The sequence below is a fragment of the Entelurus aequoreus genome, linkage group LG02, assembly GCF_033978785.1.
Source record: "Entelurus aequoreus isolate RoL-2023_Sb linkage group LG02, RoL_Eaeq_v1.1, whole genome shotgun sequence".
NCBI lineage: Eukaryota > Metazoa > Chordata > Actinopteri > Syngnathiformes > Syngnathidae > Entelurus > Entelurus aequoreus.
Window position 1 is genome coordinate 25,957,837 of NC_084732.1, and position 25,409 is coordinate 25,983,245.

The following is a 25,409-nucleotide window of genomic DNA, read 5'->3' on the forward strand; positions in this document are numbered from 1 at the left end:
GTGTGAAGATCATCACAGAGTCAGTGCTTGCTGCTAAGCAGGGTCCGCCGCCAGCAGGCCGCAAGAGGCTTAAATGAGTTTATTTCATGTCGGCTGTGAAAGTGCCCGTCTCTGTCACGTAGGCACTCAAACAGAGCTGAGGCCCATAAACACAAAGTGCAGCGTGTAAATCCCGGCCGCCTGACGTCTCTCAGCCTGCCCTCAATGGCTGCTCAGCATCTCTTTATTGAGAGGGCAGGGAAGGAGAATCCTCACTTCACTCGCTGGGAACACACCACCGGGGAGACTTCCAAGTGCAGCCCACCTCTACACATCAGTTACTTTCTTTGCTAGGAACGCAATCCATAGTCTGGTACATGTCATACAAAAAATGTATCACTATTTCTTATTTATACCTCCAGAAGTACAGTGGAACCTCAATATACAAACTTAATTTGTTCTTGAACCTTGTTTTTAAATTGAAAGTTTGTGTAGTGAAGCAAATTTCTCCATAAGAAACAATGTAAACATGAATAATGGGTTCCAACCTCGAAAAAGTCCATATTTTTGTCAAGTCAAGTCAACTTTATTTATACAGCACGTTTACGACAACTTTTAAATGGAACCAAAGTGCTTTACAGGTTAAAAAAGCATAGAGCAAAAAACAAAAACAAAACAAAAAAACAAAGAACGTAAACAATGATTGAGCTGAACAAGATAGTGCAAAAACAATACGGTAAAAGGGGTCAAATAAAAAGTAAAAACTTGCTAAATAAAATAAATAACAATAAAAGTGTGACAAATTGAAAAATAAAACTAAAGCGAAGGGAGGGGGGGGGGGGACTAGAAATGGTGGCCAAGTGGGCGGACTCAGCTCAGGTCAAAGGCCAGCAAGAAGAGATAGGTCTTAAGAAGGGTTTTGAAGACACGTTTTGTCAAGGTTAATACACTTGGAACACAAAATAAAGTGACATACATTACTGTATATAAAACAAACATAACAAGTGGGTGATGGAGCAACTTTCTGCTGTATTTAATAACAAATCCAAAACAAGCTGCTGCTGTCCTCTGCTCTGCCATCAAGCACACACACACACACACACACAGAAGTCACTATGGTGCCCTCACATACGATCAGAAATCACAAAAATCCTTAACTTTAACAATGATATTGCTACAAAAATAAACATTTCAAAAAGTAAGGGATGGATGGATGGATGGAAATTTAAATGCACTGAGTGTACTGTACATTAACCATCGACAAAGGAGGAGCTGGCTAGACCAGAGCAGACAAACAGAGGGAGAGCCAGGGGCAAGTGTGGTGTTTGAAAGACGCTGCTGAACGAGAGGTAGTGTTCTCTCCACCGTGAAATAAGTCTGCTATGGCATATTTTTTCCACAAAAGTCTGGTTTCATCACAATTGAAACTTGCTGTGGTACAAAGGATGCTTTGTCATTTTCAGACCCGCGAGCGCCATAAATGTGCTGCTTTTTTGAACTCCACAACGTTTCTCTTCTTTCCATGCTGGTCTGTTGGCATTTTGGGACTCATATTGAGTTAGCTAAAAGGACAAAACTTGTCCAAAGGGGAAAACACACAAAAGGCACCCTCACTGAAGCACTGAAAAGTGACTAGTAGTGTACGTGTAAGTGACGTGGAGGGCTGGCCTCCCCCAAAATGCTGCGCCCTGCTTTTCGTCTGCAAGCGTGAAACAAAATGAATGACTGAATGAAGTGCTCGTACACAGAGGCATGGCTCGCACGCTGAGGCACGTTTGGCTCTTTTTAAAAGTTTCTAAATCAAAAAGTTTGCAAATGGAGGAGTTCAAAAATCGAGGTTGCACTGTATGGTTGTATACACTATATGCAAGAATAAATATTAATACTTTGCAAAAAAACCCTAGGAAATTCCAATGGTTTATTTTGATCGTGCTGAATATCCTACTTGAAAAACACCAAACACAAATACATTTTGTTCATCCATTGGCCACCAGGGATGTCCAGAAAACACGTATATCCACTTAAAGGGGTAATATTATATATGTTGCTATATTTAAAACACTTTTTCATGATCTACATCATGGGTTATTTACCTTTTTGACGTCGGGCCCCATCTTTCCCACTACAGAAGGGCCCGAGGCCCACTCAAATATTCACACTAGATTAGTAATTTTACTGTTGATTTTAATCATATTGAATATTTTATCTAACTTACTAACAGTTTACCACCTTGTCAAATTATATGAAACCATGTGATGATTGCAAATATTATTTATTTAACACATAAACCTTGGGGTTGGGTCAGGCTGATTAGGAAAATTAGGGACTAACCGAATATACTGCATAAGAAGGCACTCATAAATAACTGACGAAAAATAAATTTACTAAATTAAGGAATAATACATACTAACACCAATACATACTACAAAAATAAATGAACTAAATTAATAATGAATGTTTCTTAAATAAACTGTAAAATGTAAGTATAAAAGAAAACACCATTTCACAACTCGGGTCATACTTTTTGTGCTTAAGACATTTTGTGACTGAAGCTCCAGAAATATTATGTTTGTTTGATATTGTCATTACTGCCACAAGTGGTGTAAAACTGTATCACAACTGACTACCGCTGCGGCCCATACAGACCACAGTTGAGAAACAAATATTTTATTTTGGCCCTTTAGAGGGCGCAAGCGGCTCAACAATGCCTATGGTTAATTCTTTGGTCAAATTTTTGCATAGGTTATGTTTAACAGACCATCTTCAAGCCGCTTTCTGACTCTTTCTCTTCTGAATGCACAGTCTTCTTATTTACATGCCATAGCCCTCCTCCAGGCCAAGCCTCCTTAGACTGCCTCTCCAACCATGTTGTAGTTTTTATGTACATCCATATCGAGATGACTGACAGATATAAGTTTCAACTATGTGCTGCTTTGTATTAGAAATGGCATCAACAGAGGATTTTAGCATGCATGTGCATGTACAAGTATATATGGAGATATCAGCCGACGTAACTGTTGCAAACCACGTCAGTATTGGCTCAAATTCTAAACAGCTTGTCTAGAAAGAGGCAAAAGTGTATCATTAACATCTACGCCAAGCCTTCATGGTTTGGATTAACATTTTTGGGGATTATGGGGATCTCAAATACACAAAAACAGGTGCCGGTAGCTCAGAAAAGTATTTTTTTTTCATAATATAACCCCTTTAAGACCATGTTCCGTCCATTACATATATATTGTTATTTGTATAGCAGCTGGTTTTCTAGCAATATATCAATTATTGCACCAACGCTATATCGTGCTAGTGTCTTTGCTCAGTTTTGTGTAGAAAGTAAAGTTGATTTATCGATGGATCAATTGTCACAACTCTGATGCGAGTAATTTGTGGGATATCTTTGCCACCTACGTTAACTGCTAGGGCCAAGTAGATGGGACGCTTAAATAATCTAAAAAAAAGTCCAGACTTTAAGAAAGGGCCTGAGCATTGTATAGACCAGGGGTGCCCATTACGTCAATCGTGAGCTACCGGTCGATCGTGGAGGGTGTGTCAGTCGATCGCCAGCCAGGCGTTGAAAAAAATAGACCTAAAAATTAGCGATTATCAATCTTCACTAAGACGTCACGTTCGTCACTTGATTGACATTCACGGCACCCGAGGGTCTTGCCAGATGACGCTGGCTGCTGCGAGTTTATTATTAAGAAAAAATTACCGACAGGAAGGCGAGAAACACTTTTTATTTCAACAGACTCTCGCGCCATACCTGCCGTTAATAGATCGACTACACAGTTCCTGTCTTCACAATAAAAGCCCTGCTTCATCCTGCCTGCGCTAACAAAATTAGATTCTCAGAAAGCTAGCGTGCACAAGCTAGCAAGCTACGGAATTCGCCGCCAATGTATTTCTTGTAAAGTGTATAAAAACGAGTATGGAAGCTGGACAAATAAGATGCCAAAAACCAACCACTTTCATGTGGTATTAGAGAGAAGGAAGGACTTTTTTCTCCTCCATTCAAAAATGTGGACGTTATCAGCACTATTGTCTGATTCCAATCAATGCAAGTCATTGGAATCAGGTAATACACCAACATATATTCCTGTCTTCATGAAAGAAAGGAATGTGTTAAACATGCTTGTATTGTCATTAAACACATTTAACTTGTTAAAAAAACATCTCTTTCATAAAAATGTATATATATATAATATATATATATATGAATGAGGTAAATCCCTTTGACTTGGTCAATTGAAAAGTAGCTCCCCTGCAAAAAAAAGTGTGGGCACCCCTGGTATAGACCATCTATTGAGACGTCTCTCCAAACCAATTCCAATTCCCACATTATGATTTGATAGAATTTTTCAAATTCCACTTTTGCTTAACGATTAGTTTTTTAATCGATTCTATATGCATTCTTATATTGGAAAGAAAATAATAATAAATAAGTTGATTAGAATTATCTTTGTTTAGATTAAGAAACATGAGTATACAAACTCAACAGTGAGGTCTTAAGAGGCCCATAGCCTCGATGGGGTGCCAGGTGCCTGGAGGGTCCCCAGAAATAATTTGTAACTGTAACAATAACAATAAAATACATATTCTACTGTAGAAATAAACAAAATACAATGTACATTATTCTGTGACAATTACACAAACATGTTTAGTGACATTTTAAACATGTTTCCAATAGAAATTAAAATTATTCTTTTAAAACGATTGAAATCAAGTCCAGTAGTACGATTTTGATACCATTAACCATGAAAAGTAACCATTATTTGCAAGTAAATAAGCACATCTGCTTTTTCAGGAAGGATACGCAATCTTTCTAACTAATTCATTACAGCACGTCCGAAAAGGACGTGCTGTAATGAAACGACTGAAATTGTGTGATGCATAACATTGTATTGTATGCATGTTCGAAATAAACTGAAACTGAACTGAACTGAAAAAATTAGAAAGTTGCAGTTGGGAGAGTGGCCGTGCCAGCAACCTGATGGTTCTTCGTTCGATCCCCACCTACTATCAACCTCGTCACGTCCGTTGTGTCTTGAGCAAGATATTTCACCCTTGCTCCTGATGGGTCGTGGTTAGGGCCTTGCATGGCAGCTCCCGCCATCAGTGTGTGAAAGTGTGGGTGAATGTGGAAATAGTGTCAAAGCGCTTTGAGTACCTATACAAGTGTAACCCATTTATCATTTAATTAAGGTGTCTCCAGCTGTGGAGAACAGCTCAGACAGAGAGGAAGCGTCACGTCATGTAATGCATGAGAAGCATTCTTTTCATGTTTACAGTTAATAACAGCGGGTTTTACAATGAGGCGCTAACATGATAGGCAGTGTTAGTCCGTTAGTTACCTGCTGCTGCTGAGTGGAGATTCACTTCCGACTCGAAGGGGATCAACAACATGTCATTCATTCAAAGTTACCACATGTTGTGTGTGCTAATTTTTCTGGTATTTCCTCCCTTTTATATATTGCAAGTTGCCCCTTTTCAGCACAATGGCACAGGGGTTAGTGCATGTGCCTCACAATACGAAGGTCCTCGGTTCGATCCTGGGCTCGGGATCTTTCTGTGTGGAGTTTGCATGTTCTCCCCGTGACTGCGTGGGTTCCCTCCGGGTACTTCGGCTTCCTCACACCTCCAAAAACATGCACCTGGGGATAGGTTGATTGGCAACACTAAATTGGCCTTAGTGTGTGAATGTGAGTGTGAATGTTGTCTGTCTATCTGTGTTGGACCTGCGATGAGGTGGTGACTTGTCCAGAGTGTACTCCGCCTTCCGCCCGAATGCAGCTGAGATAGGCTTCAGCATTTGTACTGCCGATTGACTTCATGAGTGGTGACGACTAGCTCTACAACCAAAATCAAGGACGTAATCATTAACAAAACTGGCAAATGCTTTACAGCAACCAAAACTTGTGCTCAATCAGTTCTCAACCTGAACTGGTTTTCGATCCCCATCCCTACTGGTCAGCAGCACATCTTCCACTATACATTTTCTGGCGAACATGGTCCCGATCTTTCAGCTGTCTGGTTCTTTGTCCCAATTTTGGGTTGAACTTCCGATGTGTCGTCGATTTGTGGCTCTATTGCGCCACAGCCCCACTAGACTGTATTGTCTTGTGTCTTTGGAGACTGCATGGTCAGAGCAGTGACTAAAAGAGCATGCAAAATCAAAAACAAACAGAGTGCATGCAGGGATATGCCTCACATGGTGTTTCACCTCTGACAAATGGGACATCAGATGCTCGCTTTTCTGTGACGTCAGCCATGCCCGCTTGCTGCTTGCTTTTCTCTCCTGCCTTTGATGCAGATTCCAAAATTACTCGCTATGTTCCTTTTCCAAGTGCAGGTTCAGCATGACCACACAAAGTGCCTGTGTAAGCCCCGGTGTAGACGTAGGTCGCCCGTTTAAAAAAAAAAGGCATCGGGAAGAGGATGAGGTGGAGGTGTAAAAACAAGAAGGAAGAGTTTCTAGTGTTCTTTCCAATGACCACGTAGACAATATTGGTGCACCATCACAGCTTTGTCCTTGTTTCCAGATATTATCTTAATCCATCCATCCATCCATCCATCTTCAACCGCTTATCCGGAATCGGGTCGCGGGGACAACAGCTCCAGCAGAGACCCCCAGACTTCCCTCTCCAGAGCAACATTTGCGACTTCCTCCTGGGGAATCCCGAAGCGTTCCCAGGCCAGAGAGGAGATGTAATCCCCCCATCTGGTCCTTGGCCTGCTGCGGGGCCTCCTCTCAGTGGGACGTGCAACAAGGACCTCCATAGGGAGACGCTCGTGAGGCATCCGCACGAGATGCCCGAACCACCTAAGCTGGCTCATTTCCAAGCGAAGGAACAGCGGCTCTACTCCGAGTCTCTCTCGGGTGACTGCACTTCTCACCCTATCTCTAAGGGAGATGCCAGCCACCCTTCTGAGGAAACTCATTTCGGCCGCTTGTATCCGCGATCTTATTCTTTCGGTCATTACCCACACTTCATGACCATAGATGAGAGTAGGAATGTATATAGCTCGGTAGACCGAGAGCTTTGCCTTCTGGCTCAGCTCTCGTTTACCTTAATGTATGAGCTTTATGGCAGTTTGCTTTTTAACCATCCCTCCACCTTGTGAGTCATCCCTGGCTGATTTTGGGGTGACTTAATTGCACTCTTTCACCTTATACGCTACATTCATATCAGAAAATACTATCACTATACTGACCACCACAGAGACGTATCCTCTTCTTCTCACGCAAGGTCCAACCAGGACTCCCTTCCCTAGTGGAGACATCACAAATGCTCACCTAATGCTGGATGAGTTCCGCCCAACTAACTCCTCCTGTACAGTTGTAGTTCAGTCTATGGACAGGAACGATTATAAACATAATATTTGACGTTCTAGGAAATCTCCACGGCAACCCCAGTACCAGAAAACAATTTATTTTTTGGTTGTTTTTTTTGCATGAGCAGCAACCTTGAGAGGTTGGTCAAGGCTGCTCCAGGTCCAAATTTCATTGAGCAACATTTGAATTCCAACTGCAAAAATTGCCTGCCTATCAAACCTCCATTGCGGAAACAAAACACGCTTTATTCCATTAACTTTTTCGGTTATCAAGGTGACACTCCATCCACTCTGTCCTTATAAAATGTTATTGCACTTTCTAAAAACTATAAACAGAGAAAAGGATTACAGAGGCATCTTTTTTCCTCCTCCATAACACTGCAGCTGTATAGTTGGCCAATGGGTGGCACTGTTCATGTGTTAGTACTAAGGTCTACCTTGTTGAGATTTGCTGAACGAAAGTGTAAAAAATCTGCCTGGACTCGGCAGTTGCCGACTAAACATGGACCCGCTCAGATGAAAGTCTTGTTTGTTGTAAATTGGGTAGTTGATTAAAGCACCTCTATGCATTCCTCGAGTATCGCCCATAACAAAGTGAGTCAATGCTGACGAGAGCCGTCTGATGGAGTTCAAAATAGGGTGAGGAGGCAAAACTGCCGCCCTGATTATAACATTTAGAAAGACTGAGCATCAGGACTCCTGAGGCCTACTTTTTTCCCCGTCCTTCCCCTGTGATGTTGATGAGTGTCCCGGCGTTGTACAGGAGCAGACATGGATCAGTGGGAAACGCTGACTCGTGAACGTCTGCCAGAGATGGCCACTAATCCCGAATAATTATACCGCGTATTTCTTCTCTAGAAAAACAATACGCTGCACAAACAGCTTTTCAACACAAGCATACACATTTTGCTTTGTTTAAAAAAATGTACACTCAAGAGTTTTTAGCTTTTCCACAATTGTCATAATCCCCTTTTTCCAGCTGCTGTGTTGCACAAACAATTTTGCACTGTCTGAAGCAGATCCAGCAGACTTTTCAAACACCTTCACTTGATCTTTTAAGGCAGGGTTTCTCAAACTCACAGTGGGGACCCAAAATGGGTCACAGGTTGCCATCTGTCCAGGTAAAACATGATGTACTTAATTTTTTATAATGTTTGTTTTCATTTGTGTTCTTTTTAATTAGTTAGAATACAGTTGGACCTCGATTTACGAATTTTAAGAGGAACTTCACACTTTCTGGAATTGTGCCTATTGTTCACAATCATTATAAAAGACATGACGACGGATGGATTTTTTTTTTTAATGCTTACTAAATATTAAAAAAACGTAAATAAAAGTCCGCTTACAGCGGAGGCAATGGGAGGTCTTCTATTCCGTTGTTGTTATATTGTTATTATAAGCCAGGGATGGGCAAACCTTTTGGCTCAGGGGCCTCATTGGCTTTTGAAATTTGACAGACGGGCTGGGTGAACACATGATGCATTTGAAAGCTTATCATATCTGTTGGAACTAAGAGTAGACTTCCATGAGCTATACATCTATTTTCAACAATATCATATAAGAACCTCAAAGAAACACAAAAATGGTATTACAGAGTTAACACTTACATTCTCTTTCAGTGGGAGCAGTGTTGTTGATCACCCTTTTTTTTTGCCAATGTGCCTAAGTCTAGTATCAGTTTTGTTGTGGCAATTCTCAAAACAGATCTTTTGCCTAATTTTATTCCAATATTTGGCGGGCCGGATTGTGGCCCTCGGACGGTAGTTTGCCCATCCCTGTTATAAGCGCCAACGCGGACAAACTATTTATAGCGGTGACGTGATCTGTATCATGTGTGCCGATGTTAACATCATTGAGTGGTCTGCTGCTTCCTCACTTCCCTGCTCCTTGGAAGTTTATTGTAGGTCATAAATCATGCCTCTCACCTGAAAAGTAGATGGCTGTAATCCGACAAGTTGGTACACTTTGACAGCCATTTGGGACACAAACGACACAAAAAGATGCTAGTTTATTTGCTAGGATTACGAGCCATTCTTTATCTAAGTGGGAATATATAAACATCCCAGCAGTCGGCATCCTAATTACAGCAGACCTTGTACCCTAAGTGATGTTTTATTATGTTTGTTGTCTCTCATGAAGTCCACAGTGAGTAATAACCAATGATGAAGAAAAAAAAAAGCAATCGTTGTGACGTGTTTTTTTAAATGAATGCACCGCAATATGGTTAAAATGATCAAAATAAGTAAATATGAAATGGTATTATAAATGTGCCCGCTACTACATTACATATATACTTACATTATGTATATATACTCCTCTCTGAGCTGCCACCTTACCGTGGTAGAGGAGTTTGCGTGTCCCAATGATCCTAGGAGCTACGTTGTCCGGGGGCTTTATGCCCCCTGGTAGGGTCTCCCAAGACAAACTGGTCCTAGGTGAGGGATCAGACAAAGAGCAGCTCGAAGACCTCAATGAGAAATAAAAACTATGGACCCAGATTTACCTCGCCCGGACGCGGGTCACCGGGGCCCCCCTCTGGAGCCAGGCCCGGAGGTGGGGCACGATGGCGAGCGCCTGGTGGCCGGGCCTGTCCCCATGGGGCCCGGCCGGGCACAGCCCGAAGAGGCAACGTGGGTTCCCCCTCCAATGGGCTCACCACCCATAGCAGGGGTCATAAAGGTCGGGTGCGATGTGAGCTGGGCGGCAGCCGAAGGCAGGGCACTTGGCGGTCCGATTCTCGGCTACAGAAGCTAGCTCTTGGGACGTGGAACGTCACCTCGCTGGGGGGGAAGGAGCCTGAGCTAGTGGGGGAACGGGTCCTGACTGTGGTTTGCGCTTACGCGCCAAACCGCAGCTCAGAGTACCCACCCTTTTTGGATTCCGCCCGGAGTTCCTTAAGGCTCTGGATGCTGTGGGGCTGTCTTGGTTGACAAGACTCTGCAGCATCGCGTGGACATCGGGGGCGGTACCTCTGGATTGGCAGACCGGGGTGGTGGTTTCTCTCTTTAAGAAGGGGAACCGGAGGGTGTGTTCTAACAATCGTGGGATCCCAATTCCTCAGCCTTCCCGGTAAGGTCTATTCAGGTGTGCTGAAGAGGAGGCTACGCCGGATAGTCGAACCTCGGATTCAGGAGGAACAGTGTGGATTTCGTCCTGGTCGTGGAACTGTCATGGGAGTTTGCCCAACCAGTCTACATGTGTTTTGTGGACTTGGAGAAGGCATTCGACCGTGTCCCTCGGGAAGTCCTGTGGGGAGTGCTCAGAGAGTATGGGGTATCGGACTGTCTGATTGTGGCGGTCCGCTCCCTGTATGATCAGTGCCAGAGTTTGGTCCGCATTGCCGGCAGTAAGTCGGACACGTTTCCAGTGAGGTTTGGACTCCGCCAAGGCTGCCCTTTGTCACCGATTCTGTTCATAACTTTTATGGACAGAATTTCTAGGCGCAGTCAAGGCGTTGAGGGGATCTGGTTTGGTGGCTGCAGGATTAGGTCTCTGCAGATGATGGGGTCCTGATGGCTTCATCTGGCCTGATGGCTTCATCTGGCCAGGATCTTCAGCTCTCGCTGGATCGGTTCGCAGCTGAGTGTGAAGCGACTGGGATGAGAATCAGCACCTCCAAGTCCGAATCCATGGTTCTCGCCCGGAAAAGGGTGGAGTGCCATCTCCGGGTTGCGGAGGAGACCCTGCCCCAAGTGGAGGAGTTCAAGTACCTCGGAGTCTTGTTCACGAGTGAGGGAAGAGTGGATCGTGAGATCGACAGGCGGATCGGTGCGGCGTCTTCAGTAATGCGGACGCTGTATCGATCCGTTGTGGTGAAGAAGGAGCTGAGCCGGAAGGCAAAGCTCTCAATTTACCGGTCGATCTACGTTCCCATCCTCACCTATGGTCATGAGCTTTGGGTTATGACCGAAAAGACAAGATCACGGGTACAAGCGGCCAAAATGAGTTTCCTCCGCCGGGTGGCGAGTCTCTCCCTTACAGATAGGGTGAGAAGCTCTGTCATCCGGGAGGAGCTCAAAGTAAAGCCGCTGCTCCTCCACATGGAGAGGAGCCAGATGAGGTGGTTCGGGCATCTGGTCAGGATGCCACCCGAACGCCTCCCTAGGGAGGTGTTTAGGGCACGTCCGACCGGTAGGAGGCCACGGGGAAGACCCAGGACACGTTGGGAAGACTATGTCTCCCGGCTGGCCTGGGAACGCCTCGGGATCCCCCGGGAGGAGCTGGACGAAGTGGCTGGGGAGAGGGAAGTCTGGGCTTCCCTGCTTAAGCTGCTGCCCCCGCGACCCGACCTCGGATAAGCGGAAGAAGATGGATGGATGGATGGATGGATTATGTATATAAAACCCTAATAGAGGTGTTTGGATGTGTTTTCAAGGGCCTCATAGGCAGAATTGAGTGCCTCTCATAGGTTCCATTGTAAGCGGACATTTGATCACATTTATTTAATATTTACAATGCATTTAAAAAAAAAAAACATCCATTGTCACGTCTCTCACAATGATTGTGAACGATAGGCAACATTTAAAAAAAAAGTGCAGTTCCCCTTTAACATGTGTTTGGGTAGTATGGCACGTCAGGCGCAGAGAAGAGTAAACAGCCGTAAAAAAAGTACATCAAAAGATACCGGTGTGGCGGTATTGTCTCAAATATATGCTGCTGTCTAAAATATACCGCTATTAATTATAATACCGGTATTATCAGTATATCGCGCAGCCCTACTCTGTTATAAACCTTGTTGGTAAAGCTGTGATTTATTTCTGTGTCACTTTCATTGTTCTCCCAATATTCCGTCTTCAGAAGTAGTGTCAATGAGGCAACATAGGTGTGACGGCGCCATACTTGCCAACCTTGAGACCTCCAAATTCAGGAGATGGGGGCGGGGGCGGGGTTGAGGTGGGCGGGGTTTCGGGGTTTGGTGCTAGCGGGGGTGTATAGTGTAGCCCGGAAGAGTTAGAGCTGCAAGGGATTCTGGGTATTTGTTCTGTTGTGTTTATGTTGTGTTACGGTGCGGATGTTCTCCCGAAATGTGTTTGTCATTCTTGTTTGGTGTGGGTTCACAGTGTGGCGCATATTTGTAACAGTGTTAAAGTTGTTTATACTTCACCCTCAGTGTGACCTGCATGGCTGTTGATCAAGTATGTCTAGCAGTCACTTACGTGTGTCTGCTGAAGTCGCATACAACATGTGACTGGGCCGGCACGCTGTTTTTATGGTGAAAAAGCAGACGCGACGACAAGTTATCGAGGACGCTAAAGACAGTGCCATCACGGCACGCCATCAATATTGTTGTCCGGGTGAAAATCGGGAGAAATTCGGGAGAATGTTTGCCCCGGGAGATTTTCGGGAGGGGCACTGTAATTCGGGAGTCTCCCGGAAAAATCGGGAGGGTTGGCAAGTTGTGTACTTCTTCACTTCTCTTGTTTTGTTGTATTGAGAACATTTGTCGCTGCCTGACAAGCAGTTTGTGCGTCTTACCAGACGCATGTGTTGACGCCATGTATCTAGTTGTCTGAATGCGGGATTGTTGGCCCCATCTTGACTGAGATCATTACCCGTTCTTCTGCTATAGCTCTGATGCAACCATTTGGTGGGCACTCTGGGTAAGAGGCTTTAGATATCCCCAGTAAACATGATATGGCCTGGATGGAAAATGGTGTGAATATATATTTCCGTAATTAACGTGCAAAGTGGATCCACTTTACAAACAAAGCAAGTTTTTTTGTTAATGTTTCCAAACTTGTTACTCGTGTCAGACAGTCACTGTTTGTGTTTGTTTGTGTAGGCTAACTCTTTTGCTCTTAAACCGCTTCACACTAAAGGGAGAGTTTTTGTCAAAACATGCACCACCACTGTGTTGTTTGTGCTATTATTTTGGTGGTGCTGTTGTTAAACACCAAAGTGTGACCCCCATAAGTCGGATTCATTTCTCACACAGCTCAATGCACTCTACAAAACACTCACTGTAACTTTAAGGACTTGTGCCGAATCATCACAAAATGTAGTACCCATACTGACAAGATCATGCATGTAAAATTTGTGCATGTAATAACATGGCCGGCATCATCATGCAGGTCATAGCAATAACTCATTCACAATTTGGTGGTGCTGTTGTTAAACACCAAAGTGTGACCCCCATAAGTCGGATTCATTTCTCACACAGCTCAATGCACTCTACAAAACACTCACTGTAACTTTAAGGACTTGTGCCGAATCATCACAAAATGTAGTACCCATACTGACAAGATCATGCATGTAAAATTTGTGCATGTAATAACATGGCCGGCATCATCATGCAGGTCATAGCAATAACTCATTCACAATTTGTGTAATGATTATAAGAATCAAAGGGTATTCCTTTACATAAATGCTAGCTTGATATCCAAAGCATTTTGAGCACAAACCATAAATGTAATTTACAGTGTACAGCAGGGCTATTCAACTGGCAGCCCGAGGGCCAGATCCAGCTCGGTAATGACTCTCTACCGGCCCCCGAGTTCAGTTAAAAACTTGGAAGGCAAACAGTTTTGCAGCAAATTCTCAAAAATAGTAGAGTGCTCCTGTTGTGAAGAGTTTTTGATTGATTGATTGAGACTTTTATTAGTAGGTTGCACAGTGAAGTACATATTCCGTACAATTGACCACTAAATGGTAACACCCGAATAAGTTTTTCAACTTGTTTAAGTCGGGGTCCACTTAAATTGATTTATAATACAGATATATACTATCATATATACTATCATCATAATACAGTCATCACACAAGATAATCACAATGAATTATTTACATTATTTACAATCAGGGGTGTGGAGGGGGGGGGGTTAGGATATGGACTTTAAGTTGCGGACATAGAGAGAGAGAGAGATCAGAAGGCATAAGAAAAAGTATCTGCATTTGATTGTTTACATTTGATTGTTAGCAATCCGGGGAGGGTGTTAGTTTAGGGTTGTAGCTGCCTGGAGGTGAACTTTTATTGCGGTTTTGAAGGAGGATAGACATGCCCTTTCTTTTATACCTGTTGGGAGCGCATTCCACATTGATGTGGCATAGAAAGAGAATGATTTAAGACCTTTGTTAGTTCGGAATTTGGGTTTAACGTGGTTAGTGGAGCTCCCCCTGGTGTTGTGGTTATGGCGGTCATTTACGTTAAGGAAGTAGTTTGACATGTACTTCGGTATCAGGGAGGTGTAGCGGATTTTATAGACTAGGCTCAGTGCTAGTTGTTTAACTCTGTCCTCCACCTTGAGCCAGCCCACTTTAGAGAAGTGGGTAGGAGTGAGGTGGGATCTGGGGTGGAGGTCTAGCAGTAACCTGACTAGCTTGTTCTGAGATGTTTAGAGTTTAGATTTGAGGGTTTTGGAGGTGCTAGGGTACCAGGAGGTGCATGCGTAATCGAAAAAGGGTTGAACGAGAGTTCCCGCCAGAATCCTCAAGGTGCTTTTGTTGACCAGAGAGGAGATTCTGTAGAGAAATCTCGTTCGTTGGTTAACCTTTTTGATTACCTTGGTTGCCATTTTATCACAGGAAAGGTTAGCCTCTAGAATGGAACCTAGGTAGGTGACCTCATCTTTCCTGGTGATAACAATGTCACCCACTTTTATGGTGAAGTCATTGACTTTCTTGAGGTTTATGTGGGACCCAAACAGGATGGATTCTGTTTTACCCAAGTGTATGGATAGCTTGTTTTCAGCGAGCCAGGTGCAAGTTCTACAGAGCTCAGCACTGAGGATTTTCTCCACCTGTGACTTGTCCTTGCCGGATACCAGCAAGGCAGAGTCATCCGCAAACAAAAACAATTCACAGTCGCATGCCGATGACATGTCGTTTATGTATGTTAGGAACAGTAAAGGTCCCAATATACTGCCTTGGGGGACTCCACAGCTCACCGAGAGAGGGGGCGGGGTGGGGGGACACGGTGCCGTTCACCTCTACCACCTGCTCCCTCCCCTCCAAGTAAGATTGCATCCAGCTCCATGAGTTTTTGTTAAATCCGATTGCTCTGAGCTTATCCAACAGTATAGCGTGGTTAACGGTGTCAAAGGCCTTCTGAAGGTCCAGCATGACCATGCCGCAGTATTTGCCCGCGTCCACCTCATGTTTGATGTGGTCGGTCAGATAGAGAAGGCATGTGTCAGTGGAGTGGTTAGTTCTGAAGCCGGATTGGAATTTGTACATGAGTTTATTAGTGGCAAGGTAACTATCGACCTGTTCATAAACAATTTTTTCCATTACTTTCGAAATGGAACTGAGAATAGAAACAGGTCGGTAGTTGCCAGGTTCCAATTTGCTTCCTTTTTTAAAGAGGGGAGTTACTCTTGCAATCTTAAAATCTTTTGGTACTTGGCCTTGTGTAATTGATAGGTTTATTATGTGCGTGATGATCGGGGCAATGATGGAGGCAGAGTCCCTGAGGAATCTGGAGGGAATATTATCAAGGCCGGTGGCTTTGTTAGGGTGGAGCGCGCTCAATTTTTTAAACACCTCATCAGCTGTGACCATTTCTAATTTGAAATCATCGTTGGATACTCCTAGCTTTCTGTAGAAGGCTTTAATGTGTTCTACACCAAAGCGACCAGAGTGGTGGGACAGCTTGTTGACAAGGGTTGCGGCTATGCTGGTGAAAAAGATGTTAAGTCTGCTAGCTACTTCCATTTTGTCTGTAATGAGGGAGTCACCCTCCTTGATGCTGATGTTGGTGAGTCTTGTTTTAAGTTTCTGGCTGCAACCAGGAAGCTGGTTGTTGAGAATTTTCCAGAGCTCATGTGGCTTATTTGTGTTTTCCTCTATTTTGTCGTTAATGTAATTTTTTTTTAAGGATTTAGTCAGGTTGGTTGACTTATTTCTTAATTTATTGCATTGCTTTTTGAGAGTTGAAAGGAGTAATTTGAGGTTGATATTATTGGGTTGTTTATCTACTTCTGTTTTACATTTTTGGTATTCAGAGTATTTCCTGTCTCTGTCTTTTATGGCAGCTAATAGGTCCGGATTCATCCATGACTGGTTTCACGGGAGCCATGTCATTTAGTATCTTTAGGAACGCCGTTTTGAAGCGATCCCAAGCAACATCGACCAGGTTGCTCGCGAGCACAGGGGACCAGTCCCACTCATCTAATTTTAAATTGAAATTGTCATTGGAGTATGTTTTGAGGGATCTGGATTGGGCTGTTATGTGGCCATTGGCTTTAGGTTTAGCTATTTTGTGGGTGCAGAAGGTTAGATAGTGGTCGCTAAGACCACAGATCATGACCCCACTATTTTTTATTTTAGGCCGGTCTGAAGTGAGAATGAGATCTATGGTTGATTGGGTGGAATCACACACCCTTGTAGGTAGCACTATTAGCTGGGAAAGACCGTGCAGATTACAAAACTTGCTGAAGGATCTGAAGACAGGCGCATCTTTGCGTTGAATATCTGTGTTCAGATCCCCAGTTATAATTTTCTCCACGTTGTCTGTCCCCGCCAAGCATTCTTCCAAAACCCCATAGAAATCACTCTGATAAGGGGGTCTATAAACAGTCCCTATTAGTACCGGCTTAGCGTTTTTAAATTTGATTTCCGCCCACACAGATTCCAGGTCATTGTGGTTAAGATCAGTGCGAGTTATGTATTTAATATCTTGGTGAATATACATACAAACGCCCCCACCGTGTTTATTCCTGTCCTTTCTGATAACCGAATAGTTTTCAATTTCTATCTCTGAGTCAGAAATACTTTGATCAAATTTGGTTTCAGAGAAACACAAGATTTTTACCTTCGTGTTGAGGAACATTTCTCTGATTTGGTCGAGTTTGGCTCCAGAGAGGCTGTTCACATTAAGGTGGATGATGTGTAGGCCACTGGAACCAAAAAGGGCATCAGAGTCCGCTGTGTTGTGGTACTGACCAGAAAAGTTGTTGGTTATTATTGCTGTTGAAGTTGAAGAACAGAAGGAAGAGAAAGGAGAGAGGGAGAGAGGCATATTGTTCTTCCTCCAGGTGAAGGGGGAGGGAGGGGGAGAGGGGGATGCCAGGTTGGGTTGCTGGGGGTGGATTTCCTTTTGGCGGGCTTTTTTGAAGACAAAGAGAACAACGAAAATGTTTTTGTAAAGGCGCCTCTAAATCCAGTGTATGCCGCGTCCTCGACCGTCATGGACCGGGGAGAGGCCGCGTGGACCCCCGCCATCTCGTGCAGTTCCCCGCCATCACCGATGGCTGGGTCGCCGTCCACCGCCGCCGCTGCGTCGTTCACCGCCGCTGAGTCGCTGCCTTCTCTGATGACTGGGTCGTCCTCCAACGCCGCCGCCGAGCCTCCGACCGTGTCGATGAATGGGGCGAAGTCCTCCGCCGAGCCGCCGACCGCTGGAGCACAGGTGAGCTTGAGCTGAGATGAGCCGGTAGCTGAGTTAGCTTCGATGGCGACGCTAGCAGTAGCATTGCTAGTCTTCGCCAGTCGGGACAACATTAACCGTGTTGTTACAGGTCCAGGGTTGAGTTCAGTGTCTCCTGATAGTAGAAGTAATAGTAGTATTATTGACTTTCTGTCTATCCTTCCAGTCAGGGGCATGTTCACTTTGCCTCGATGTGCAGTCAAGCACGATGCTAACACGTTAGCTCCAAAACCAAGGTGCTTCGCCGATGGATTGTCGTGGAGATAAAAGTCACTATGGATGTCCATTTCGCGTTCTTGACTCTCATTTTCAAGAGGGTGAAGTATCCGAGGAGGTTTAAAATATAAATCCGTGATCCACAGTACAAAAAGGAGGAAGTGTGGGATAATCCGAGCAGTTGTTTGAATTCCCGATCGGGAGCGAAAGAGGGTGCGACCGCTCATCTCGGCGTCCTACACTCACATGAGGAACTTAGACCACTGTAAACACATTGGCAGATCCTTGCATTGACCTTTTAACCTTGTTAGCAAACATAGAACACTGCGGCCAAATATGTGATTTGCATAACTAAGACGTTCCTCAAGGTAGCCCTTGGTTTCGGTTTTAGCAGCTGCGCGCCTTTGTGAGGCGAGGCAGGGCCAGAGCTCTTACGTTCATATCGAAGTTTGTGTTTGTGTTTTTATTGTGTGTTCAGCAAGCGAGACGGTCTGCAAAAGCGGTCACGCTTTTCCATTGGTTTCTGCGGCTGCGGGCGTTTGTACTACAAAAAAAGGTGGTAATAATAACCGCTTTAAAGCTCCCAACGGTTAGTATTACCGTATTAAATTAAAATGATTAAAGAACCGTCATTCATAACTGCACTCTGATACGGACAGACTGACAACAGACATTAACGTCTTTTCCCATTATGAAACGTCATTCCCTAATCTAAACTTGTACAAACACATTACTGTCTAAACAACTGAGCTACAGTATTCACATTAAACATAAAATAGGTGCTGTTTTTGCACACAGTGATCGATAAACTCGACAATGTCAAGTTGAAACTGACGAATTCCGTTCAACAGGAAGTAAACTCACAGGATGTCTCATAAATCGGAAGTGATCACCATTTACACTGTAAAATAAAAGATAAACATGTTTAAACACAGAAATACAAATAATATGGCTCTTATGAAGCCAGAACAATATGTGATGTTTCCTCTGCCAAGAAAGTATATTACGTGTATTTATTTTAGTTATTAAAAAAAATACAGTTTGGTTAAAGATTTTAGTGTGTGTATAAGTACTTTTTGAGCACATTCAACAATACCATGATAATAATGATAACCGTGATAATTTTGTTTATTGTTTTGGTTATGTAGAAGGGTCCCCCACACCCTCTTCAACGAGACGGAACCTATTTTGTTGATTTTGGTTGTGATTTTTTATTCAAGTGCAAAATGTTGCCTACAGACAGTATATTGTATTTTAATCTATTTGTGTGTTTTATTTAACTTGGTATTTAAAAGTTTAATTACAATTTTAATAAGTACAATAATTACAAGTTAACTGCATTTGAAGTGGTATACTTGTATTACTATATGTATTATCATTACATCAGTGGTTAATTTGGTCTAAAAAAAAAAAATGGCAATAATATTGTTTATTGGCAATAATTTGTAAGTCAATATATTGTCCAAGAAGATTTGTTTTCAGCCTAGGCCCACATGAGACTGCTGTCATAGAGATGATCTTAAATAGCTGTTTTGATGAAGGTCCAAGTTCAAGGTCTAAGTCTGACAAAATAAATAGACAAAAATGAAACGCTGCTTTTCTGGAATATACAAAATAAGACTTATTGTGAAGGGAGATGTACGGTCCCCTGGTGGTCCTTAGGTTTCTGGAAATTTGGCCCTCAAAACAATTCAGTTGAATATCCCTGGTGTACGGTGTACCTCATAAGCTCTAGCTGACATTTGTCTTCTGTCACTGTTCTTTGGAACACACCATTTACCTCTATCATAGTAAGGTATCACTCACGTGCCCCTCTGCCTTTCTTGTAGCTCTAATGGACGTGCACGTTCCCGACCAGCCAGTGGTGGCGCTGCACGGCAAGGATGCCACCCTCAACTGCTCCTTCAATGCTGCCGGCCCCTTCAACGAGTCCGATCTGACGGTCTTCTGGCAGCTGACCGAAACGAAGCGCAGCGTGTACGGCTACAGCGAGGGACGCGATCAGCTAGCCGACCAGTCCTACAACTTTGTCAACCGTACCAGCCTCTTCCCCGCTGAGCTGCGCCTGGGCAACGCTTCCCTGCTGCTGAGGAAGGTGGCGGTGGCCGATGAAGGCAGCTACACCTGCTTTGTCAGGGTGCGGGACTACGGCAGCGCTGCTTTGATTCTGCAGGTGGCCGGTGAGAATGCACACTAAAACAACAGTGTTATGCACATATAAATTATACGACCCTATTTGAGGTTAACAAAGCACTATGGTTATTCCTTACTATATAAGCAGTGTGGGCAGTGATTATATGCATTCAAACTGTAGGCCCACACTGCTCAACATGCAGTAAAACTACCTTCTAACTTAGACAAATACTCAACCTCCATACCAGACCCACAAACCACCATTAAATCCAGTTCTATTTGATTAGCATGTTTAGTTTTGACTGATGCGTTCAATCTGGTGCTGTGCTTTGTCACCACAACCCCAAATCGAGTAAGTATGGTGCCGGTACTGTGCAGTGGAAAGTTATCAATTGACTGCATGTGCTTAATGCAATTTTTTTGTTCCAGTTTTCCACACATTTCCATTGATTTAATAAATGTGGGAATTAATTTAACTGTTTCTTTTTCCAAATGAATAGTTTTTTTAAGTTGCAAGTGATAAATGCGTATTTAGTGAAACAAAAAGAAATGTAAAACTGCATCAATATACACAAAAACGATGCATCAATAATCGATTTTTAATCCAATTGTGGCTCTTGAATCGTAAACGAATCGTGAGGGGCCCAAAGATTCCCACCTCTAACAGTAACCGCAAAAACTTGTATTTTATGCTTAAGGTGCGAAAGACACCCTTTGACAAGGAAAGACCTCGAAAGAATCACTTGTAATTTCGCAAGTAATGTCCTTAGACAGATGACTATTGATGAGTAGCTTGATTGTCTCTCTGTTTTGGCATGTTGTAAGTAATCTAATGCCGTGTGGATAATGACATAATTAAATAAGACCTCAACATATTAAGATCTGCACTCATCCGTTAATAGTATAGTCGTATAATGCCACGGGTACTTACCTGTATCCTTACCTTGCAGGACATAAACATGAGATAAACAGCTTCCTCGGGGCTGGCCAGTTGTGTGTCTGGTCAATAAGCGCTGATTGTGGCCTTTGTTGTGGTCAATAGACGCTGACTCGGATTATTAGCTGTTGTTTTGGTCAATCAGCCTTTACTAACGTCCTGGCTCTTTAAATGCCCATGTGGGCCACCCTCCTCAATGCGGAGACTTATTTTTTATATTTAGAATGAGATGCCATGCCTTTTTTCCTCACAGATATTTATATCCATTGAGAGTTGCTCTATTCTCCAAGGATGGATGTGCATTAGGTAGTGTTAATGAATAATGGGTTTTTTCTCTCCCTGCTAGCTGGCGAGAGGGAAAACAATGTCGCCAACAGTGACAAATTGGTTCCATTTTATGCATTAGATTTATAGATGTTGCTATTTTTAAACCACATTCACAGTTCGCATCGTATATTTCCTTCCTGCTGCAGATGCAAACGAGCAAATCTCAATGGAAATGTGCCTGATGCTGACAGTAGAGGAAGTTAGCAGAAAGAACAGTAAATCTCATTTCCATGTCAAAAAGTCATCTTCTCACAAAGCAGGTCAGACTAACTTCAATCATCTCGGTCTCAGCTCCACCCCGTTGTTTGCTGTGCCGTGATTGGCTCTGGGAATACAGCAGCCTCTTTTCTCTTCCTCTTCCTCTTCTGTACTTGTGTTTCAGCTCAAGGGATTTGGGATTTTAGCCCAAGCTGACAATTTACCCCTGCCCGCCTACACTACAGCCTGGGTCTTCCCAAATCTCCAAGCCTGCCAATTTCTTCCAGGCCCACCTCCATCTCTGGAGAGTGCTGAGATGCAGAGCCGCCATGTGCTACAGATGTCATGTGGGATCATAAAACCCCATTTCATGCTAAGCACACTAAATGTTATTAACACTCTAACAGGAATCTTATCAAACAAATCCCAAGGTGCCTCATGCTGCTTAGAGGATTATTCGATGTCACCATATCCCTTCAAAATTCAACTACTTCCAACGTTTAACCTTTTTGAATCTTCATCTCCCATCTTTTATCCAGCTCCTTACTCCAAGCCCGTAGTGACTTTGGAGTCAACATCCAACCTTCGGCCGGGCGATAAGTTGGCCCTAACCTGTGATGCCTATGGAGGCTACCCAGTAGCCGACGTGGTATGGCAAGACGGGAGTGGCCGCAACCTGACGGACAACATCACCACGGCGGTGGTGGCCAACGACCAAGGGCTGTTCTCTCTGACCAGCATGTTGACGGTGGTGCTGGAGCCGAACAGCAACTACAGCTGCCGACTTGTCAACCCTTTGCTGGGGGAGGAGGGGAACACCTTTGTCACAATCACAGGTGGGTGTTCTCTTTTAGATCTGTATTATGTTTTTCGTTTTATTCGGATCATCATAGACATATGCAAAGATCGCTTTTTCAGTCAACTGTTTTAGGAGGTGTCTGCTTACCAGTTTGTCTCATGTCACGTAATTAATGTGTCTTCTTTGGGTACATTCTGACACTTATTAAACAAGTACGTTTCTATTTTACCATATAATTTAAAATACTGACCTAGTTCAGCTCCTATATCTGTACTTTGTGCTTGTTGGCCTTGCAGTTCCTCACTACCGGCTTGTTACTCGCCTGGTAGAATGTCAGGCTGCGTTTGATTAGTGGTATGGCGTGAAGCATCACTTCTGTTTAAGATGGATTGGTCAAACAGAGTCTTGTGACAGTGCCTGACGTATGAAAACTCACTGATGAATAAATAAGTCTTTGCAAGCCTTAATTAATAGATTATGAATAATTGTGATACAAATAAATGTAACAATCGGAAATAAACTCAATGGAATGGAGTAAAAGTAGCGTTTCTTCATCACAACAAAAATACTCAAGTAAAAGTTAAAAGTAAGTTGCATTAAAATTACTCTGACAAGTTCAATTTATCAAAAACGTTACTTAAGTAATTGTAACGGAGTAAATGTAACGCATTACTACCAACCTCTGACTAAATGCGACAACAGACACAGAGGTCCGCTGTCGCGCTGATTGTTCGCTACCGGCTGCTCCAAGCCAAGTGTTGCAGACAGTTAAAAGCTTTGGACCCATCAACTGTGTCTCATGTTGTCTCAGAGGTGAGTCATAGAAACATTTTATTCATACATTGGCCTGGTTTTCATTTTACGATATGCTGCAGTGGCAGAATACAGATCAGTGTCACATTCATCATTATTATTAAAGTCTGTCCCCAGTTTTAAGGGGAACTGCACTTATTTTAACAATGTTGCCTATTGTTCACAATCATTTTGAGAGACAAGAACACATGTCTTTTTTTATTTATGTTTTTAAAAATGATTGAAAAAAACACTTTGGAGATGCAGCTAACGGTAGTCACCGTCACAACCTTCAAAGCCGCCTAAAACAACTTCAAAACCCTACCATGAATTGATTTACGTGGACCCCGACTTAAACAAGTTGAAAAACGTATTCGGGTGTTACCCTTTAGTGGTCAACTGTAGGGAATATGTACTGTACTGGGCAATCTACTAATAAAAGTTTCAATCAATCAATCAAAACCATCAACTTTTTATAAACACACTGCAAGTACTGTATATATATAATGTAGTAACAGACACGTTCATAACAATATGTAATATGTTCAATATTTACCGTATTTAAGTCATTTTAATCACTGCCGGGAATTATTTGCTCCAGGCATTGATTTCTGTTTCCATAGCAGCGCACTTCCGACTTTTGGCAACAAATGTGTTCGTATTTCCTGGAAACAAACGCGAGTGTGTTTTCTTATTGTGGCAGATTTCATAATAGACAACAAAGACGACTATTTTTGGACAAATGAGGATTCACAGAATATACGGAGGATGAACTGCTGCTTCTAGAAGCCAGCGCGAACAGAGGGTGAAACGTTGGAGCAGACAGAAGCCGAGACAGTGAGGTCGACGTAACTTTGGCACTGTACATTTGGAACTTGGAGTTAAGCTGTTTTCACATACCGTATTTTTCGGATTATAAATCGCTCTGGAGTATAAATCGCACTGGCCGAAAATGCATAATAAAGAAGGAAAAAAACATATATAAGTCGCACTCGAGTTACTAGTCGCATTTTTGGGGGACATTTATTTGATAAAATCCAACACCAAGAATAGACATTTGAAAGGCAATTTAAAATAAATAAAGAATAGTGAACAACAGGCTGAATAAGTGTATGTTATTTGACGCATAAATAACCAACTGAGAACGTGCCTGGTATGTTAACGTTACATATTATGGTAAGAGTCATTCAAATAACTATAACATATAGAACATGCTATACATTTACCAAACAATCTGTCACTCCTAATCGCTATATCCGATGAAATCTTCTTCCTCTGTGTCGCTTCTAAACAACTCTGCCAACTCCAAAGGTAGACAATGCGCCGCTTCCTCTTCTATCGGTACTTCGCTTACGTCAGAGTCATCGTCAGTTGCAGTTCCAATTATTCCAATATATCCTTTCTGAATCCGGACAGGATGGTTTCGGTTGTCACTGAAGCCCATGCTTTGTCGATCCATCCAATGACATCCAGAAAAGTTGCATGGCGCATTCTCCCGGTTGCTGTGAAGCTGTGCTCTCCATCCATCATCCACTGCTCCACAGGTTGCCCAGGACTGCCTTAAAGCCCTTCTCAGTTTTTATAAGTTACCGCCAATGTTGAAATGATCAATTTTCATAGGTACGGAAGTAGAAGCAGGTAGCATCTTTTTTTTCACAATGCACTTCTGCCATGACCCGCCCCCGCCAAATTTTTATTGATTGACGTGTGTGGGTGAGACGATTGCTGATATACGCCTAGTCTCTTACGTGAATGAGATAAATAATATTATTTGATATTTTACGGTAATGTGTTAATAATTTCACACATAAGTCGCTCCAGAGTATAAATCGCACCCACGGCCAAACTATGAAAAAAAACTGCGACTTATAATCCGAAAAATACGGTAAATGGAGTGCTTACCCAAACAAACCGGAAACATGTCCCCGGCCAGCTGGACCAAACGCACAACTGTCCCATCGAGTGAGTCACAATTAAAATAGATCATGATACACGCAGCAATACAACTACAATACATACCCTGGCTGTGTACAAACAAAAAATGAAATGTGGGCTAATACTTTACAGATACTGTAATAAGATTGTTCATGTTTTTCAGTCAATAAAGATTGGTGTCCTATTGCATTGTGTTGTACATTACAAACTAAAACATTATTCAGTCTGACGTACAAGCTAGCTTATCTCTTTCCGTAGATAGTTTTTGCGGTTACTGACACAAATTTTACGGCATGCCGATGTGTTCTAAGCTAGAAAAAGAGTTCCTCAGTGTTCGCTCTACAATAACAATGTTGCTACAGCTTGGTTATCATACAGGTTACGGAACATAATTGAAG

General features: G+C 43.0%; 1 protein-coding gene across 2 annotated transcripts in view; it reads left to right on the plus strand.

Annotated features, from left to right (window-relative positions):
- The window catches only part of cd276 (CD276 molecule), a 234,835-nt gene that overhangs the window by 42,319 nt on the left and 167,107 nt on the right, over positions 1–25,409 (plus strand). For both annotated transcript variants that reach the window (XM_062024208.1, XM_062024215.1), the window contains 2 exons: positions 19,720–20,070; positions 22,025–22,321. In XM_062024208.1, coding sequence (XP_061880192.1) covers positions 19,720–20,070; positions 22,025–22,321 — 648 coding nt within the window. The remainder of the gene's footprint in view (positions 1–19,719; positions 20,071–22,024; positions 22,322–25,409) is intronic.